The sequence below is a fragment of the Alosa alosa genome, chromosome 17 (genome assembly GCF_017589495.1).
Source record: "Alosa alosa isolate M-15738 ecotype Scorff River chromosome 17, AALO_Geno_1.1, whole genome shotgun sequence".
NCBI classification, from domain to species: Eukaryota; Metazoa; Chordata; class Actinopteri; order Clupeiformes; family Clupeidae; genus Alosa; species Alosa alosa.
The window spans coordinates 7,796,222-7,818,129 of NC_063205.1; the positions used below are offsets into that span (position 1 = coordinate 7,796,222).

At 40.7% G+C, this 21,908-nt stretch overlaps 1 protein-coding gene across 3 annotated transcripts; it reads right to left on the reverse strand.

Annotated features, from left to right (window-relative positions):
* LOC125310409 (aryl hydrocarbon receptor nuclear translocator-like protein 1) lies at positions 1–20,047 on the reverse strand. 3 transcript variants are annotated; one of them, XM_048267785.1, is made up of 18 exons: positions 19,865–20,032; positions 12,434–12,494; positions 12,012–12,189; positions 11,351–11,440; positions 11,113–11,157; positions 10,755–10,915; positions 10,542–10,621; positions 9,704–9,796; positions 9,255–9,372; positions 8,107–8,256; positions 6,658–6,898; positions 6,161–6,267; positions 5,904–6,054; positions 5,354–5,412; positions 5,109–5,229; positions 4,810–4,894; positions 2,407–2,524; positions 1–1,730 (listed from the first exon to the last, which is right to left on the reverse strand). In XM_048267785.1, exons 1-18 carry the CDS (start codon positions 19,889–19,891, stop codon positions 1,573–1,575), a joined length of 2,043 nt encoding a protein of 680 aa, XP_048123742.1. In that variant the 5' UTR covers positions 19,892–20,032; the 3' UTR covers positions 1–1,572. The 3 variants fall into 3 exon arrangements, with proteins under 3 accessions (XP_048123742.1, XP_048123744.1, XP_048123743.1); XM_048267787.1 differs by having other exon boundaries at positions 12,434–12,564; positions 19,865–20,029; XM_048267786.1 differs by lacking the exon at positions 12,434–12,494 and having other exon boundaries at positions 19,865–20,047.
* Positions 20,048–21,908: the final 1,861 nt, after the last annotated feature.

A 21,908-nucleotide genomic window follows, 5' to 3' on the forward strand; every position in this document is an offset into this window, starting at 1 on the left:
GACATTTCAAGGATGTAATTTTATGTCAGAATAAATTTGCGTAAGCAGCACAGATGAATTATTCACTTGACAAATTTCACATTTAGACGGTACTATGAACAGTTGATTGTTCAGCACTGACAGCATTTAACAATATTTCCTTTGACAAGTTCTTTTTGGTATGTAGACCCTTACTCAGAACACAAAAAAGTTAAATGAATGTTGTTGTTTTTTTGTGAATTGAATTGTTTGTTTTTTTTGCCGGTGCATTCAAGTGTACGGACATCCTAGATCCGGTCATCTTCAATCACTTAGACACAGATCAGTACGCGTAATAGCATTTCAAGCTCTCGTAGTCGAGGAAATGTCCCAAGGCACATCTGCACCAGAGTTGACACCCTTTTGTGTTGAGTGTCTTGAGTTGTCTAGTGTCTGCTCCTACAGTATGCATTCATACAAGGCGGCGAACAATGCCTTGAGAGAAAAAAGCAATGGTGGACGTCACAGAAAGATTTGCAGTCTGAAACGACAGTCTGTGACAAATAAACAGTTAACACAGATAAACAGGCCCGTGTTTGGCCGTGCCCAGAGCGGGTTTCCAAAGTGAGCTTCAGTCTCTCTGATTTGGTGTCAGTCCGTGCTGTCCTGGCAACTGATCTCAAATCAGTTGCTAAGGATTAGCTGCTGCTCAGATTGACTGGGATTTTTTTTTCTCAGTAGTGCTCGCCTGTTGACGTAAGGTACAAGCATAAAAAAAAAAATCACAAAGAGAATGAACATGTAATAAATTAATTTTCCTCAGTAAAAATAATGCATTGTCATGGAAACCTTTGTCATTTGTCGGTCTACAGTACTTGACTTATGATATGGCCCAAAAATCAAAGTGCTCTCGTACTCTACAGTCAGATCCACAGTCAGCGATGGCTCTAGCGCTTGATCAAAGAGGGTCCTGCTACTTTCCTACTCGTGTTTGAAACGCCTTCTTGCATTCTTTGCTGCATTCCCTAGGTGTCTGTCCAAGACACGGTGCAGCACAGCTTCCAATCTTTGCTGGATTTTGTAAGGAGGTTGCAGACAGGCTACCACCACGTAACAAAATACAAAAAAAGACCATACATACACAAACACAGACGTCACACTATTCAAGTCATCAGATTTTCCATAATTGCCCCCCTCCCTCTCCTATCCCATTTGTTTAACAAAAAAAAACACTTTACATTTAAAGGGAAACTGAATAATTAAGCAGCTGCATATGTGCAGGATGAAACAACATTCACTGACATCTATAAATACCTGACACACACAGGGTGCCCTTCTCAGTGATAAAAGAGCAAACCCATCTCTTTTGGGTTGCAAACGTCAGAAGTTATGCAGCCCTACACGCTTACTGCAAGTGCTTCAAGGCATTGTGGGATGTTGGAGGAGGGGAAAGACTGTAGTCAGGGATGTTTCTCTCTTTTTTTTGCTTTTGTGGAGTCCTCGGTTTTCACCGACTGCAACTCCATGGTACACAACAGAAAAATGATAGAGGAAGAAAGAGAGGGAGAGAGAATTGCAAGAGAGGAGTAAGATGCAAGGTGTTTTTTTTTCCTGTCACATATTCCAGTGCAACTCATCGAAGTCCACGGTTTCACTCAGGTTCGTGTCAGTTTCCAGAATGCTCATGATGACGGCCATGGCTGCCTCATCGCTGCTGAGGCCAAGGCCACTGGGCCCGACAACACTTTCCAGGTCCAGCTGGGAGCTCTCGCCTGTGGAGGACAGACGTTCACAGTGAGGGTTAAAGGGCCGTTTACACCAGGAAACATAACTATAGCGATAATGCCAAAAAAAGTATCGCTCTAGCTAATATGAATGACAGCGTCCACACATAAACTATGATGATAACAACAAGAAGAATGATATAATTTGGAATCACTTTCAGAGATAAAAAACAGCCAATCAGAATCCATCAAATTCATCAACACGAGCAGAGACTTCCCTTATTGTTGGTCACTGTGGACGCTTTTATTATTATAGTTACAGTTATCTTTAAAGTTATTGTTCCTGGAGTGAACAGCCTTTAAAGCAGCCGCGTGCAGAAAACAAGCTTTACATGTGGGGGAAACCTTCCACAAAGAGGGGAGATGGGCAACAGGGTAACTTATGGCAATTCACTTGACTAAATGCACCCATGCGACTCTTCCAAATTACCTGAGATCAGTGCCATAAGTGGTATTGAGCATGGAATGTTCACTCCCAGTATGTCTCTAACTTACTATTAGCTTGGTTTGAATTGTTGTCACTTCTGACACATATATGCAGCAAATGTAAATGTAAATCCACTTTTAGCATGAAACATATTTAACATTCTGTTTTTACAGTAGGCCTATGTAAAGTCTAAATCAGGGTTTCTCAACCACTGGGCTGAGAGTTGGCAGTCCGCACCTGTGATGGTGGAAGCCTCGCCGCCTAGGCCGCCTAGGAAGGAAACTCCACTGGGTCCCTGGCTTGGCCCCGCCTGAGACTTCCCAGGCTGCTCGCCCTCATCCTCTCTGTTTGGCACCTACCAAAGCACCACAATGAAAACAATGAGCATTGCACAATAGGCAAAGGAATCTGAGGGGACATTACAGGGTCCAGTTTCCCGAAAGTATCGTTGGCCAAAGGAGTTTGTAACGTCCCTCTTAAAAAATGTCTTACAATGTTCTGACCATTTCCACGCTGTTTAAGAATGTTGTGAAAGCACTTGCAGATTTAGGAGTGATCCCGAGTAGTCGTAGATGGCTAGGAGCATCTTAACAGGAGCTTCTCACTGAGGTCACCAGGGTAAGAGGGACTTTATGAAACTAAGATTTCTGATCCTTTCTAGGAAAATGGGCCCTGGTCAAGAAAATGAAGGGAAAAACAATGACATCATACAGGACCCGAGTTTGAGAAAGGAAATGCCAAGTGGAGACCCGCAAAAAGAGATGAATGTGCTGAATGAACGAACAAGCAACACAAGATTTGATCAGAAGATCGGTCTTGTGTTTTGTGTTAAAATAAGTCATCTGTGGGTAGGTCACGCTGGTATAGTCGTAATCTCTCTCAGAACCTAGTCCATGTCGGTGCATATTGATATATAGGAATATATAATCGCCCAGGGGCGAAACTTTGAGTTGGGGGAGGTTGAGCCCCCCACTTCATAACACTCTATAACAGTTTCATTAATCATGATTAGTTTTATTACAGTGCATGAAAATGCACTGTACTGTTATTCCAAGGCTTTTTCTTCTTCTTCTTCTAACGCAGTTAATGCAGCTTAAACCGTTTAACGTAGAAACTTCATTCAAACTATGTTACGTAGGTCTTACTTAGGACATGTGGGCTTTGTATTTTTCAACTTTGTAACTTTCATACTTTTTAAACTATTAATTAAAAACTAGTCAAAATTTCCCCATAGACTTAACATGGGCTGATGACATCACAATAGAGCCGTTAAGCAATTAGAATCCTATGGCAGGTGTTCGGGCCACCTGGACCAACTGCCAGTCTCAGGCTTTAAGCATACAAACTGGCCCTATTAAGACTACACATCCTGTTCAACTGCTTCCTCTGCCAAAAACTGTTTCAAAATAAAAGTCCTCACTACAATATTTCACTGTTAAACAATGTAACCCTTTAAACTACTGAACTTTTTAACTGTTCAGCCATTGTAACTGTTACTTGTCATCAACTATGACTCCTACCCACTGTAGCTAGTTAGCTAAGTTAGCTAAGTCACATGGTTAGCATAGTTAGCATGCTAGCATGCTAATTAGCATGTTTAGCAAAACTGCTTAAATGATTAGCTAAGTTAGCTAAGTCACATGGTTAGCATAGTTAGCATGCTAGCATGTTAGCATGCTAGTTATCATTTTTAACAAAACTGCTAAAAATGATTAGCTAAGTTAGCTAAGTAACATGGTTAGCATAGTTAGCATGCTAGTTAGAATTTTTAGGAAAACTGCTAAAAGTGATTAGCTAAGTTAGCTAAGTCACATGGTTAACATAGTTAGCATGCTAGCATGCTTGGATTAGCATTTTAGCAAAACTGCTTAAAATGATTAGCTAAGTCACATGGTTAGCATAGTTAGCATGCTAACGTGTTAGCATGCTAGTTAACATTTTTAGCAAAACTGCTTAAAATGATTAGCTAAGTCAGCTAAGTAACATGGTTAGCATAGTTAGCATGTTAACATGCTTGGATTAAGCATAACTGCTAAAATAATTAGCTAAGTTAGCTAAGTCACATGGTTAGCATACTTAGCATTTTAACATTGTTAGCATGCTAGTTAGCATAGTAACTTGGTTAACATTATTATCTTTGTTAATATAGTTAGCATAACTGCTAGCAAACATTAGAGCCATTCCAAGTGTCAGTTATCGTCAACTATCTACCTAAATAATTTAACCATTTAAACTATCCACTTATTTAACCGTTCAATCATTCCAACTATATTAAACCTTATCTACCAAGTAAATTATTTACCTATATAAACTATCCACCTATTTAACTGTTGAGTCATTCCAACTATATTAAACCTCATCTACCTAGCAACCAACATAGTTTGTTTTTACTCTGTATGATATTTGACATCATATTTTTTGCATTTTCATGCACTGTATTTCCTTCAGGAAATGCTTTTCTAGTTAATTATGATTACCCCTGTGGCATAACCTAAACCGCCTGGCGGAAAAGTTAGTTTCAGCAGGGATTAATCGCCCATCCAACAAGGGGAGAAAAGAAAGAAAAGAAATGACAGTGAGAAGTGTTAGAGGGATGAGGTCCCCATGCTCTACGTGGAGTATATTGGAGGCTGTACTCACGCTGCCAGGCTGTGAGGCCGCTAGTGGAGACTTCTCAGGGAGTAAACAGAAAGGGCTCTGAGACCCACTGGAGGGAGAGTTCATCCTGTTTGTGTTCACATGGGGAAAGGCAAGTATGTAAGCACACATGCAGTCCAAACATGTCTTAGATTTACTAGTGTCTGTCACATTCACCATTTAATGCAATCATGACTGTTAAATATAGTATAATTCTAAATATAGTATAATTCTCTGGATTTAAATGGACTAATTACACTACATGAGACAGACACAACTATTTTTTCTGATAAGCACAATACCTGTTGAAGTCCAGCAGCTCATTGGCAATGTGAGTCCCAATGCTTCCAGCATAGATCATAGTGCCCGAGACACTGCTGATTCCAGGAATAACGGGCGATAAGTGCTTGGCCTCTGCTGAGGCTAGGACAGAAGGACAGAAAGGACCCGTAGCCCCGATGAAGTCACATGTGGATGCAGGCTAGTTGAAACACATGAAGCACTATATCTTGGCCAGAGATAAGCACCAATGCTGGTGTCGTCCTACCTTCAAGTGTCCTGGTGTCTCGGGGCTCTCCTGCCTTCTCTCCCTTTTCACTGTTTTCCCTACAGAAAAGGCCCCGTCAGTAAGAGTGCCACTCCAGGCATCTCAGGAAAGTAGAACCAATTTTAGGAACTCTGAATCTTAGGGAGGTTGTTCATTCAAGGAGACATTTTGGTCTATTGTTCAGGCAAGTTTTTCCAAGTTTCAAGTACATTTGAGTAGTCTTTAAAGCCCCATAGTTAATTGATCAAATGAAACAATTTAATCACGACTAACCATGCAATTCATTTTTTTTTGCAAAACTCATTCTTTTTTTTTTATCATGTTACAAATCTGTCATTTGCCACAACAAACAAACATCTGATTTCTGGATGGGACATTAGCTTCAACAGTGTTCATGTCATGTGGTCTGGTGGAAAAAACCAAACAGGAGCTCTCTAGGGAACTGACTGCTTTTTAAATGTATTTCTCTCCCGATTTATCTCCTGAAATGTACTACCCAACCCTGGGACAGAAAACAAACAGCAGGGTGCTCTTTGCAGCGGATACTCACGACACCACTTTACTTGTTGACACAATGAACTCCACCTCTTTGGTCCATGGATTTATAAAACTAAACCACTGGCTTTGGAGAGTAACAAAGGAGCTCTGTTTTGTCTTGAATTTGTAGCAGTTTGTCATTATCTTCTCTTTGCTGTGGAGGACTGCAGGGTACCAAGAGACCACACTTAGAAGTTCCATCAAGAATTTTATCATAATTAAAAGTGGAATAGAGAAGTAAAAAATACAAATATATACTGTATTTCTCACCTTTTCTGTGGCTTTCGGCCAAATGTGCTAAGTCCTCTTGGTGGAAATACTCATAACAAGACGTTCCCAGAAGTTCCTGAGGCAAATATCCTATGATAGTAGTGGCCCTGAAGTAGGACATGAAAACAAAATGTTTTGAGCATAAAAAGCTATAGACACTGTTGACAAAAGACAACATAAAACATGAGAAAACGGTTAACTTGGGCTCAACCAGAAATTGCTTTCACAAACTATGTGCCAGTAGGTCTTTAAAAGAAATAGGCCCTTTATTTAACTGAACTAATTAAACAATTATATATATATATATATATATATATATATATATATATATATATATATATATATATATATATATATAAACTAAATGCTCTTAATTGACAGTGGAATATTTGTTTGGAATAGCCTTTTAGAATGATAAACTAAAGTATGCGGTCACATTTAAAAGCATGGCAGTAGACAAGTGTAAAGATGCAGTGTAGCAGCGCGGCACATTTTACCTTTGGTCTACAAAGGTAAACTTTCCGTCTATGGCATAGCGGGTGACAAACTCAGTAGGCTTGACGGAGACTTGGCTGGGCTCCTCTGGGATGGTGTGGGGGTGGATGCGTCCCACGGCCACCAGGCAGGTGAGGTGCGAGCTCTCCCTGTCCAGGTCCACCTCGCTCTCCGTGTCCAGCTGCTGAGTGGACCAGCTGCGCATGTAGCCCGTGCAATGCACTGTGCAGTACCGCTGAAATTCTACGGGATGGAGACGTTTGATTATAATGGCACAATGCATGTGATTGAGTATTTTACGCAGAAAAGACATAAGTACATTGGAATTGATGTAATTATTATGGCACTATACATACATTTTACTGTATATCTAACCATGTTTTATACAAAAACAAGTGGTTTTCCAAGTAACCATATGCCTATAGGGTAGAAACAGATGGCTTGGATAGAACACACAGGCACCCTGCATGCAGGAGATTTGGATAGAGGTGTTTGGCTTGGAGAATCACTGAACTGGAAATATGCACTTGGGACAAATATTACCTACACATATTATAATAGATAACATCCTCTGGAAGTATGCCTAACAAAAAACTCGACAATACTGAGTGAGCCTAATTCATCAAAGACCAAAGAAGGAAGGTGCCTGTTTGAAAACCCTAGTGAAAAGCTTAAGAAGGCTGCTCTGATGGTGATGTTATTTCCTGCTTTGGTTCTTTCTCTTTGGAAATTAGGCTAGCTTTGCTTAGAGCCCGCATCAACAAGGCATACATGCTTGCTAGTGAAGCCTACATGTTGCACATGAAGGCTAACCTGACTCTCGCCAGATGAATTTCGTTCCGCCTAGCTCCACTCATCCATCTGGGATCAGTCCATTGGAGTGTTGCTTCAGAAGGCTGGGCCTAATCAAAAAATGCTTGCATATGATTGAATAAGCCACTTGTCCGTCATCTATTGACGTGCTACTTCAACCACTCACATCGAAGCCAACCCGTGACGCTGATAACAGTCTCACAGTCGCTTCTACGCTATGTCACATCTATGAAACTCCCGCCCTGCGTCCTGATTGGCTCTACCATACAATCTGGTGCAGAAATCACTCTCAACGGAAGAGGTCCCAGATGGATGTGAGTGAAGCTAGGCGGAGCTAAGCGGAACAAAATTCATCTGGCGAGAGTCATGTCAGGTTACATGAAGGCTGCTTGCTTGGTGATTTTTTTTGCTCTGTTGCAGCTTTGGTTGTTTTTGTTTGTGGTTTGTTGTCTGATCGTTGTTGTTGTAGCATCCCACATCATGTTGTGTACTTAATAAGATTAATGACATTATTTCTGTTTAATCACTAAATGAGAGGTGAAAATGTCTGCGAGAAACCTCTAACCATTTTGGGCATGCTCCTACACATATGAACAGATGACAGTTATGGAGTTATGGACAGGAGCTATGAAGGCTACCTTTCTTCCTGGAGGACGAGGACGAGGACTGAGGCGTGTTCTTCCCTGACTTGGCCGCACGGCTCTGCTTCATACGGCAGAAGAAGGAGCGCCGGGTGCCTGTGCCGATGTGGGCTTTCGATGGCACCTCTGAGGGCACCTGCACCCCCGCTGAGCGCGCACACACACACACACACACACACACACACACACACACACACACACATACGCACACACACAGAGTTCACAAAATTAGCCTCTGACTTTAAGGCCTATACACCTAGTTGATGAAAGTGGTTTCACCGGAGGTCAAAGTTCACCACTGATCATAACATTACAACATGTGATGACTAGCCTTTTGTCTGCTAATTGTGCATTAGTCTGTGTGCAATCAGTGACTTAGAATGAGGATATCATGTTACAGTGTAACGTGTAAACATATAAAAACACTTTGGCACATGACTGCAAACAAGATAGCTTTGTACAACAGTAACTAGGCAACCTTGTCCTTGGCATATCACTGCAACCACACCCAGCTAGCAACAGAAACCGAGAAAAACAACTGTCTCCAGGACAACAGGAGGACTGAGTCTGCTATGCCAAAGGAATTAAGAAAGGAACAGGGCAAAATTGTGTCTGTACAAAACAAAGGACAGCATGACCTTGCATGACCAGACTGCTGAGGAATGGATGCAGCAACCCACAAGAACACAGCAACCCATTTCTAAGCCTTGACAATATGTTTGACATACATTTGTCTGCAAATAGAAATTAGAGGACAATAAATGGATGCCCTAAAATGGAAATTATGAGTGCAAGGGTTTAGCTGATCAGTTGTGAAAGCAGTTGCATGGCAATGCAAGTCTATGGCTTTCTACATTTTGAATGTCAGCAGAGCCGACAAAAAACAAATTAAGATTTTGAGTGCAGACTTCTTCTGGGTGGATTTTCTACTTGTAAGAGTTCACAAAAGCCAGGGTGTTACTAAAGCACTGAGCTGTCAGGCCCCTAATGGGTTCTGCCTCCTTATAGAGACAGCCCAAATGAATGGAGCCATAAGTGTCACGCAGGATATGAGTGTCATTTTCCTCTCAATACCAGGTTTGATAGCCTTGGCATGTTAGATTGGCTCCTCTCTTCTGTGACAAATTGCTTCATTCACAACTCACTTTTAGTATCAATGAGGCGCTCACGGGGATACAGCTCTGAGGCGGACAGCTGCTCCTTCACCTTGCTGACATCTTTAGGATGAACATAATCAAATAGACTCTGTCCAATCAGCTCCATCTGCAACAGAAATGGACAATTCGCGACACATTCATGAACTGAACCTGTGGAAAATAATGGGAAATCTTTCAAGGAATCTTCTTGACACAATCCGTGCCAGATGTGGACTAGACGCTCATGGGGATCTGAGTTTGTGTCTCCCCAGTGGTCATTTCCCAGTCCCATAGCCCGTCTCTCACCCGCTCAATTCCTGTCACTCTCTGAACTATTCTGACCAGATGACGTCTACAAACCAAATTAACTAAAATAAACTGTCTTTTCAAAGATTGAATTATGTGTTAAGGCGTATTTGCCTAATTGGTCCTAGCAACAAAAAGGCCACTTAACTCACCCGATTATAGTGAAGTATATCGGAGATGGATTCTGAGACAAAGACGATCTTTCCCCTGGTGCAGCTCACCACGAAGAGGAAGCCATCTGCTGCCTAGACAGCAAATAAGCACAAAATGGAGAGCTTGCCAGAGCACAACAACAACATAGTCACCATGTGCCACAAGTTTCATAGTCTCATCATCATAGCCGTCTCCACCACATTTACACTGACATGTCATGAGTACAATGTTCTGTTTGTGAACAATATCAATTCCAACTATCAGATGAACAAAAAGGAACATGAAGTGGTCACATATTGCAACAATTCATTGTAAAATTGTAATTGCAAAATTTATTTTTTGGAGAATTAAAATAGGAATGGTGCACTTGCATTAAAGACAAAGATTGAAAGGTGTCGGCCTCTAGTGATGGAAATTGAAATTGATGAGGAGAGGTCTTGTTTTTAAAAGGCAAAGGCCCACTGTTTTAACACCAAGACTACAAGGGCCCTTGCTGAACTAGCTCAGCCATGATCAGTTAAGTTAAAAGGAGGCTAAGAAAAATATGGTTCAAACTAAACATATCGATGTACTGAAAATCACAGCGGTTACTGAAAATACAGGCTGTGCGATTTCATTTTGGTGTCTTTTAACATCCATTGTCCACAACCAGAAATTGTGGTTTCAGGCTTGACTTGTACACTAAAGATGGCATGAACACCAAACCTTTCCTTCTTTTCACATAAAAAGACTTGACTATGGCCTCCCTCCTCTCAACCTTGTTATTATTTCACCACTAGAGGCCGCTACCTATCTTTGTATGCACCTATTGGTCTGGTTTGGGTTAGTGGCACCTACTCTTAGTAATAAGTGTTTGAGTTCATCTTCAGGCAGAAAGGAAGGCTTAGGATGGGCTTCAGAAAAAGAGTTTGAGGTCCCTGAAAGAGATCATATTGCGCAATATGAGAACACAAGTCGGCTGCTCCCGGAGCTCTGTCCTTCCCAATATCATAGAGGTGGAGAAGGTATATTTTTCTGTTTTTGTCATCGCTTCATCTGCGTCCACTGCACCTTTAAGAGACTTAAAGTGTTGCACAGCCATGCGGAGGACAGTCAGCTTGTCCAGCTTACGGGCTAGGGGGTTGCAGGCTGGTACCATGGTGGACAACTCGTCGATGAGGTTGTTCATCTTGTCTCGCCGTCGCTTCTCAATCTGGCTGTGAGGTTCTCTACTACGTGAATGGAAACACATAAACTCTGTTATGATTTTAAACTTTACATGCAGTACCTGTTGCAAATATAATGGCATAAAACAAAAATGTAACTTGTATTGTAATGCTCACATTTTTGGTAGTAAACAGTATTGTAACATGTATATATCCTCTTTATAAACATTGCTTGGAAAATTGCCTTAGAAAATTCTGGCTACCTGAAGCATTTCATTTTGATTTGCTGATCCTCTCCCTCGGACCTGCTGTGAGAAAAGTGAAAGGACACTTTGCCATCACTTCATCCGCAACATCCACACACACACACACACACACACACACACACAAAAATGGCTAGCCTAGTTTTGGATCTGTTATCGAGAGAGAGAGCTGTTTTCACAAGCGCCATTGGCCTCAAGCTCTGCATGTGAATGCATGCTGTGGATGACAAACAGTTACCTTTCCTGCTCACTGAGTATCTCAGCATCTATACTCATCCTTGAAGACAGAGGCACCTGGTGCAAAGAGGGTCCGGGCATGGTGCCTCCCCTGGTGTCAAAACAGAAAAAGAATGTTAGTCGGGATCACATTAGGTGGCCTGTGGTAGGCCCTTCTTCAATAGACAAGGCTAGGGCAGTTTTTGCTATGGTTTGTTTTTGTCATTTCACACCACTAGCAACTCAACAAAGAATGAGCACTTGTCCCCGTAGGTCCAGAAGTTGCTCTATATCTATGTGACTGGGACCAGATGAAATTAAAGGGATACACACTAAAGAAAGAGTGATTTAAAATGTTTATAGGGACACACACTAAAGAAAGAGTTATTTAAATGTTTATAGAATGTTTACTTGGTGTGTCTATCACACTGACCTCTAAACCTAGTAATTCTAATTCTCAAAGGTATGGTGATGGGATGTCTAGTTCATAAAACAGCATTCTCTGAGTGATTTCAGTAAACATTCAGCAAATCTATCTGTCTGCATTCATTTGGGAAGAACAGTCTGTGATAGTTCTAAATCACTGATGTTGACAAACTCAGGGAACTGGAGTGGTTTGACCCTGTGAACTCCCCCCAAAATAGCAGAGCTGTGGGCAGCTCTGGCCGTGTTGGCTCACTTACGGGCTCTTGCCCTTCCCTTTCCCCTTCCGCTTCCGCGGCAAGTCAGAGCAGGAGAAGGAGGAGGACGAGGAGGAAGAGGCGACAGGCCCTGACCACACACTGCGGGTGGAGGCCCACGTCATGATGCTGGGCAGGGAAACGGGGATTCGCACGCGAGCCTCCGAGGAAGAACGGCCCTCTGAGTAGAGATAGACGGAGAGAAAACATTCACTACTCATTAATAAGCTGACTACATTATCTATTATGATGACAGTGCATAGGAAATTCAGCGTAGACACACACACACACACACACACAGTGATGTACAGATAAGACAACTTTGTGTTGAGAAGTATTTTAACACATTCAAGGTTCAACACGTTTAACAAGGTTGCGCAGTGAAAAGCGTTCTGTGAATTCTGTAAATGTTCTGGCCAGCTGACCTTGTGTGTATCTGAGGGAGGTGCGCGCTAGTCCTCGCCCTCCTGGACTGACCCAAGACTCCTGCCCCAATGCAAGTTCATGAACATATTGGAGGGTGTCAAGCGGGAGAAAATGGGGACAAAAAAGAACACTACACAATATGTGAATGATATTACATGAACTTTTGTATCAAATGATCCTATCCAACTGTCCAATTGAAATGATTACAACATGTCAACAATTCCACAGATAAGTGATCACTACAATCCTAATAACTATGATTCCAAAGTTTATGGGTTCTTTACATATGACATTACTGTGTTATTCCTGTATTATTGACACAGCTTCTACCTTTCACCTATCTTTATTTATAATCACTGTGTAAAGCAACACTTCCTCTAATAGCCCTGGCTTGGTTTTATGTCATGGCATGACGTAGTTGGTATGGTGACTGTTGGCATGGTGAGACTGTTTATGGCTTGATGTAATTGGTATGGTGACTGTTGGTGCCAAGGGTTAGTTGGGGACATGGTACAGCGGTAACTTAGGCAAAGAATTAATCTGTGCCTGTCCTACAGTGCTAAAGCATTACAGAGCTGTGTCCAGATATCCACTCCATTTTCAGCTAGTACCAATTCCTTAAGGGTAGTTTGGTGGTGATCTAAATCCCATGCTACCAATCCCACTATAAAACATACTGACTTATGTTCTCTAAGAAATTCATGGAGAAATTCAAAGCCTTGGGCTGTATAAGTTTAAAACTCTACAAATATGATACATTACACAATCACTTAATTGTGTTTTACAATTTAAAATGCATAAATTCTCTCATTATCCCATCTCATATCATTTAATTATATTTTTCTGTGTTTTCCCTTTTGATAATCAACACATTTAAAATATTATTCTACCTCCACTAAAATGTACAGCATGACCAACACTGTTAAACAATAAACGATACAGCCTGTAATATTTTCTTTAATAATGAAAACAATTATCACACTTTTTAAGACACCACCATGATCATTTGCTTTTGGAAATACATGCGTGGTACAATTCTAAACATATTTTCTTACTTTGTTTATTTGAATTACTGTATTATCATTTTAAATACATAAGGTACTTTTTTCTTGAACTTCAATTGTAATATCTACAACCAAGCACAGATGTTCAGTGCCAAACAATATAATTATTTTACATAACAAAGTAGTTTACTTTCCTGGACAACAACAGTTTTCTAATGTTTCTGTAACATTCTAAAACATGCTTTATTATCTCAATGGATAATCAACTCATTATCTCACCATCAGTACTTAGACGTTATTAAATCCCCAAGTCTGTAGCAGTGTTTGTTCATTACTCCAGATTGGTGCAATTGTTGCCAAATCTGGCTGTTAATTCTGTTCTCTCAGGGATTTCCAACTAACTGTGATTTTCATCACTAATTCAAATCACTAATTCTGAAAACCAGGCAGTGGACAGGGACATATTGACAAACAAATTTACTTTAGTCTGCTGAGGCCACCCTGTCAGAAACGTGGTGGTTTGTTTTCCTGCTGACAAAAGTCAACCTAAATTTAACAGGACTGAAATTTTCTGTGTAAGGTTGTCCTGTGTTTTATATAAGCTTGCAAGTGTCAAAAAAAATCCATAGCATGACATTATTCAGTGTAAGAATAGGTGAGAAGGTTTTTTTAGATATGAACAAAATATAACACTTGAGTGTTATATGCGGAATTTAAAGGTTTTTTTTAAAACAAATCTATAGTGTATGACTATCATTCAGGAGAATGAAACCATATATTTTGCACAGTATCATAACATACAAATATAGTAAGACCTAAACTGCTACATAAAATAAAGGTATTATAATCGTAATATTCACAGTTAAATGCTGAGGAAATAAAGCACTCCAAAATGTTAACATAGCCTTGAAGTACATGGTTTGAACCATGAGTGAGTCATTTCTTTGTACACCAGCTGACATCATTAAGTACATCCTACTTTTATTGAAAAGTGAATGAAAGAGTGCACTACAAGTGACTTCTCTTTTCTAAAGCTCTGCTCCACAGACCCAGTGACCCCATTCATGCCAATGGCCTGGCCCATAATCCTGAGTTCTGGAGGGAAGATCTAGTGCAGGATTACTCAAAAGGGTCACAACTCCCCCTGTGGGCCAAGAGTCCAACTTACACATAAATGCAACAATGTAAACAGTCATTTGAGTTAGAGGTGCAAACATGTTAGCACATCTGAAATGTTCATCCAATATAAACACTTTTAATTGAGGACAACATATGCCAATAAACACCATTATGTTATAGACAAAATAAAAAGCTGACTTCAGAAGTTTACGCATCAGTTTTCTCTGAAGCCAATGTGCCAATCTTGTGTTGCTGGAAAAGGCATTTGCACATGTGATGGTGCAGTTGCTCTTTTGAACGGGTGGATAAAGCACACTTGTGCTTGAATCACTGTATCATGTTGTTCAGTTTAATAGAAATAAGTGCAAAACTAAAGCACTTTACTTGTAATGAACAGTATAGTGATGGTTGGATAGTTGGATAGAGAAGTTGGATAGATCCATTCATATTATTTTTCAAAGTGTTGTCTTCTTTAATACATCTACTGAAAATGGTTCTGGTGCGCTCGCCTGTTACAGTTTAATGTAATATATAATTCAATATTCAATGTAATAATATATCATTCTTACTGTTGTGGGCCTGCTTCATAATGTAGCCAACACAAGGGGGGCATAATATAATGGTAATATGATATATGCAGTTGCAAGGGACAGTGATGGGGCCCATGTAAATTACCTGGGCAGAGTTGCCATGGAAAGTTGCTGTAATTATGGCAAGGACACAGTTGTAAGCACTCAGAGCAACTTTCGTGTCAACTGAATAAAACCTGGCTGAGATGTAAGCCATCTCAGGTACAGTACTGAACATCTGTGAGTTACAAGCATTAACGCATCTCCAACTCCCTCCGATTGATGTCGCTAGAGCGCTCAAGGCACCGACATGAATGGTGAAAATAACTAAACTTTTTAGCTTACGCTTCTGCCACCGTGACAGAAAAAAGTAGTAAAGGTGAAAAGACAACGGCTCGCGCTGCGCCGTTTCGCCCTCAGAAAGCAAGAGCGCAGGTGGTGAAAATATTTATGCGTTGCGCATTACTGATAGCATAAACAACGCAGTGGAACTGAGATTGGAACAACTGTCATTTCCAGCACTCTCTTGGAGTGTGCACCTCAGGCAACATGCCACCTCATCCAAAATAAACACGGATCATTTCTTCATCGACAAAAACATGTGGATTGCGAAAGAGCAGAGGAATCTGCCTTAACGGCCATTCCGTTTCTGCTATTTCTGTCTCTGAACGTGAGGGAGCGGCTCTGGTAGGCTATCTGACTGCGCAGATGCAAGGACAGCGACAGGCGAGAGCACGGTCCATTGCTAGTAACGTGCAGCTGGCTTTTTCCCCGAGTGTGTGTGGCACGTGAGAGTAATGAGTTGCAGCCATCACCTACCCAAGCGCTTACATAAAATGTGTACTACTGACCTACATCCAACTTTGCGCTCCCGTTATACTTTAAACTGTGACATTTTATTTGAAGTCACTGGCAAAATGGGGAGATATCACTGAATATTTACAAGTAGTAAATTCTTGAATTTCCCCTGGGGATCAATAAATCTATCTATCTATCTATCTATCTAGTAGCCTAAGCTATATTGTACATTTGTTGAAAATGGTATATTTTTGTCTAGGTTTATATTACATTTAAACAGCCATGTGAAGTAGGCTAGGTCTCGGGTTAACTCTCATGATTTGTTAGGCTATGCTGATATTATTTCCTTACTGTAACATTTTTGCCAATTAAAATTCACTGAATTGCTATGCTCTCAAATACAATTTCCTAGACAATAGCTACTCTCAGGGTTATGAGGGAAAGGGTTCCTTCAATGGACATGAAGATATCCTTCAAAATACAACCGACAAATGATGGAGTGACAAAATTAAAACAGCAAGAAACATGGAAAGTGTGAAAATGTGAGGAAATATTTTATCACAGGTGACACAGAGCATGCAGTGAAGGAAGTTGGAAGAAAGCAGAATTAGCCTAGACAGTATGACACAGAAGAGTGCCCCCTCTGCATGCCTCCAAAGATGTGCTGGGAAACACAAGAAAGAAAGATGTGCTGGAAAACATTTTCATATGGGGGAGTTGGACTTTTGTCTATCACACCCTCACATTTTTAAGGAGCTGCCTTGTAGTGTTCTTACTGCCCCCGCACTATTAATAGAGCTTGCCCAAGCACTGTACAAACAAACTGACCCACTTGTAATTTATCACAATGAACAGTAAACAACAGTTTAACATAGTCTTGTCATTAATTTGTCAAAATCGTACACACCTTCCCAGATAGTTTCTTTAAAAAAGGGGGAATCTACTTGACTGACACAGGACATAGGGTTTTATATGGAAACTAGTATACTAACACAAAATGAGTTGCTGAGTTTGCTTTATGGTTTTTTTTATTTTTCAACTATACAGGAGCAAAGCAGCTTGGCGTTGTTTTCCCACAGCCTTTTGATTCCTTGCTATGGATATATGAACATTTCGATAACGAACTTGCCACACATGTTGCTGTCCATTTAATGTGGTCTACCCACCGGTGGATCTTTTATGGCCAAGTGGCATTGCACATTGCACGTACGGTAACCCAAATTGTTTAAGGCAATGAAACAGCTCTAATGGCAGTGCTGCTGGCATCTCTCAATCAGTGACACTGAAACAGGGACACCTTTCAACCTTGTGTTTTAACATTCTATATTATCCCCAGTCAGAAAATCTGTGACTTCCAAATCTTGCATGGAGAGTTTTAGACATGATATGAGGTTGAGAAGTATTCTGGTAGAGCCTTACTTTGGTATGGTTGTCTTGAAGTGATAATGTATTGAGGATGTACTATAAGTTTGAATCAGTGTCTCATCTTGGAATGACTGAGTCATAGAATGACGACAGGAGAATTCTCATTCTGAAATATATCTTGAAATCTTCCCTTAGGCGCTATGGGTTTCTATATTTTTGTATTTCTGAATGTAACCTACCTAAAGGTGTTCAGAATAATGAAATTTCTTTATGTATGTCCAATTTAAGGACAAGCCTAAGTCAATGCAAAAATGCCATCTTGGAAAGTCATTTCAGTTACATGTAACATTTAAATATATTTAAAACATTGCAATCCATTCTTGGGACCATTTTAGACTACTAAATGTCTTAGTCGTACTATTTTTATATTTGAATGTGTCACAATTAAAGAGGTTTAGCACTAAACTAAGTGACAAAGCTTTTACCTAGAAGGAAAGGTTCTCACAGATTGATCCGCATACTTCAACAGTGATTATTGAGACATCTTATTCCAATGCCATTATTACTTCTTGTCTGTTATGGATATGAGCAAAGTTTAAACATGTTTGCCACAAATGTTATTGCCTAACAAATTCAGGTTTGTTTTATACATTGATGGTGATGAAATACTAAAACTATTAAAACAGAAAGCACAAAAAGAGAAGATTATGCCCACGACATTGCTGTCTATGGAAATGTGGGCACACGTTTAGTTTGGAAACTAGGTTACTCAGAGGTGTGGGATGTGAATTGCGAGGGAGTAACACATCACAGCAAACACTGACAAAACTATGTACTGAGGTAGATGAAGTTAACACACTACACACTGCACATCAAAATGGCAGCAGGTTAGTCCAAATAGTATGGATCAGAGATTGCTAAACTCACCAGGAAACAAACAAAATGTCTACTTTAAAGCTCCAGAGTGGGGTCAGGAGCACTTCAAAATTGAGCTTTTCCTGTAATCACTCTTCTGTGGAGTGGGGATAACTACTTAAAATTAACTCCAGTTGTTAAAGTGTTTTACATGGCTGCAAAACATGGCTGCAATTGGCTGTGTTGTCAATGGAAAGTAAATTGAACCAGTAGGCTACTGGTACAATAAAAACACTCTTTTGTAAACATGACAACTAATCGTCATTGAGGAGTTACAAACAATATAAGGGTGGGGTTCTCTGAGACTTAAACCCTGGATGACTCCTAGAAAGCCTACTGCACTAACTCAAAGATGTACTTGAAGATTTAGGCAAGGGGCGATTTGGGACATAACCTATTTGGAACAGTCTGTGAACGTCAGAAATGGCAGATAGTCATGACTTCAGTTTAGCAAGGTGTCACGGCAACTTGTAGCGCCTAATTGGAAACAAGCTTTGTGTACGTAACACCATTCCCCAGCAAAAAAGCTCTCCCAAATCATTTACATAGCTCTCCCAATGCATGTAAATGATTTTATGATTTTCCATCAAACTTAACGTATGGCGCTCATAGAAGGAAACGTTAACCCAGTAAAAACGCTGTTCATTTGACCTAGTTAGCTACATTTTATGCAACAAAGGCACTGTCACGTTCCGTTGGATTTTAAATGACCAGTTTAAAAGGCATAGGCTACCATTTAATAAGAATATTCTCAAATAGGCTAATTATGAAACAGATTCCATTAATTTAAAATGATTAAAATATACATTTTTCCTCAAATTGAGCGATAGAAAAATGGTAGGCTAATTGCCAATATTCACTTACTATATGCAGAACTTTTGAACTCTTGAATTTCCCTTAGGGATCAATAAAGTATCTATCTATCTATCTATCTATTTTGTACAGACACTGTGTTCCAATAACGGTTAATTGCAAGCTACACACTGAACAGTAAAAAAGATGACCATATCGTGTTCACTGATCATCCAGTAGGGTTAGGCCTACAGTTATAGCCTGAAGTTTCGTTTGGCTTTATATAACACCCCCCCCCCCCCCCCCCCCCAGCTGGCTATGCTAAAGCCCTAAAAACTTAATTGACTGCCTAGTCATTCGGAACCTATAGATATAGGCTTATGTTTTTAACTAATAATTTGTAAGCTATCCAACCGACCGACCTTGGCCGTCTATTGTCGTCTAGCAAAATAGCATATTTACACTCCATTCAATGAGCTTGAATGAACGTCAGAGTTTAAAAAGACTCTTCCAAGGATGCTGAACTAACCTCAGGCAACAGCTGCCGCGCTTTAAAGTATCGAGTTTTCCTCCGTGGTTTTAGATCTATGTTAGCTTGAAATTATACGCCAAGGAGCCCTACTGCATGATGACACTACTAAGATAATGAAAATCGTAGAAATCTCTTCGAAAGTTTGCCCCACTGAACTACTGACCTAATTTCCCGAGAAACACAGAAGTAGCCTACACTGCCAAGCGGCTCCGCAAAACTCCCCAACAGCTCCCCTCTCCCACGACCGGCGCATAACACCGCGCAGTAGGCTACTACTAGCATCAGGACATCGGATATGAATGGTACGGGGTCCTTATAGCCTATGCATGTTAATACCTTTGTGCTCTCCTGTCGCTCCTTCATCGCTGAAGGCCGTCGCTTTCCCTGCCGACATGGCCAGAGCCGGTCTGCCGGGGACCAGAACCGCAGTGCATGTGGAAGAGTAAGGGGATATATGCTAAATCAGGAGAGATGGGGAGTAGAGGCGGAGAATTAGGGGTGTTGTATAATTTGAGTTTTTTTCTCCATCTTCTTTTTTTCTAGGGGGAAGTTTGAAGGGGAGGGTACAACTACGACATAGAAACGTGCAGGGAGAGTAATGAGGACATGGGCAGAACACCGGGAAACGCGGAAGGTGTGAGATAGTTGTCTCCTCCCCCAAACTCACCATTACCACTCCAGGCGGCTTTCATTCACTAAATCGTTCTACTGGCATAGATGTCCAAGTGAATCTGTGTCAGGCAATGAATGAAACAGCCGGTGAAGCCGACGTTGGTTAGGAGAACGTACACGGAGTTTCTATATGGAAATGCAAAAGGCGCATTCCGCTGCAAAAGGGCATGCGTAAATGTGATAGCCTAACGATAAAAACGTGATGACATGTGTGAGATATATGGATCTAGGAAAATACAAAGGCCAGTTCTATCTCAATAAATGTCCTGTGGGTCTAGGCACCCTAGCTAACAGCCCTTTAACAAATGAGCTTAAAAAAGGCAACATACAGGCAGCATACAGAACGACATTCCGTTGGCCACTTTTTTCGCGCTTATTAGGCCATACCAAGAGTAAGCAGAAACTATTAGAGTGTTTATTTTGTATTTTAAAAGCACGCAATGTAATTCGAAAGAATACAGATAGAGCCTACAACGCTTAGTTCACCGGCCCCCTAAAACGAACAAACTCCTTACTTTCCCTGAACCGCATTTGTCTTTCACCTGCGAAATGTAATTTGACCCGTCTGCACGACACTTTACGTAAGTGAAATGGTGCACGTGCCGAGCAGAAACGTGAGCTTGTTTGACCTATATATTATATAACCGAGAAACTGTCACGTGCAGCCGTAGACTACGGTTTATTAACCCATTTTAGACCCGCCAGGGACTGAAGAGGAGATATCCGCCAACCACTCCTTAGCGGCGGCTTTAGATCGGGCAAACTCTGGAGACAAAAGACACTCTCCTTTTTTTTGGGGGGGGGGCAAAAAATGTGGCACTCTACTTCAAGCAGGCTATCTTGGGTGACTTAGTTCAGCCGAATAAGCCATCTGTTTAACCTGCTGCAAAGCATTTCCGACACGCAAAAGGACAATTAGAAGGACATGGTAGTGTGTCAACATAGTTTAACAGTGTTTCTGTCTGTATATTGGTTTTATATGGTTATTTCTGTATAGTGTTTTTATTCATATAGCAGAACTTAGTTTGACCATAATAAAACGGACTTTCACTTGTCATTTGAGACCTTCACTTGTCACATTGAGTCAATAAAATGCCAAATTATAGGCCTATACAAATGTGGGTTGTTTTCTGTTAAATTCTTCATAGCCATCGTGGCACAGTGTCAGTGCCAATAAATCCACTGCTATTGCCCTTTCAAATCGGTCCAGCCCACTCTGGTTTGCGTCATCACTAGGGTGTTGCCTCATTCAGAGTTCTAACAAGGGAATGCCGTCACTCTCTATTATTTATTGATCTATTATTTTTCTCCGTCGCGCAATCACATAGGAATGAACTGTTTGCCGGTGTTGTATAGGTCTACCTCTCTATTCTGGCCCTTGATGATCAGTTAACTGAAAATATGTGACTAATATATATATATACCGCTCAAAAAAATTAAGGGAACACTTACAGTTTTCCACAATTGTTAAAACACATTTTTTGAAACCTTCCACCCTTTTCTCCATTCTCAAACTACATTCACAGAATGTCTGACAGTTCTTCAAAAGTTACTTGTGCTCAGAGCCAAACAGTGTCAGAGTACCAATCCAGTGTATGATTGAAGTGTTCCCTTAATTTTTTGAGCAGTATATATAAACATGGGTAATATGTGTTGTGCGTGTGCATGTCAAAAGTGGATGCACCCTTTAAGTCAAACTACTACTAGC

Excerpts from the sequence above, each read along its gene's own strand:
- LOC125310409 (XM_048267785.1), bottom strand. The coding sequence starts at position 19,891 with ATGAAGGAGCGACAGGAGAGCACAAAG. Across the intron at positions 11,441-12,011 it reads AAAGGGAAGGGCAAGAGCCC|GGGAGGCACCATGCCCGGAC; the intron begins GTAAGTGAGCCA and ends TTTTGACACCAG. Across the intron at positions 5,413-5,903 it reads TCAACAAGTAAAGTGGTGTC|GGAAAACAGTGAAAAGGGAG; the intron begins GTGAGTATCCGC and ends CCTTTTCTGTAG.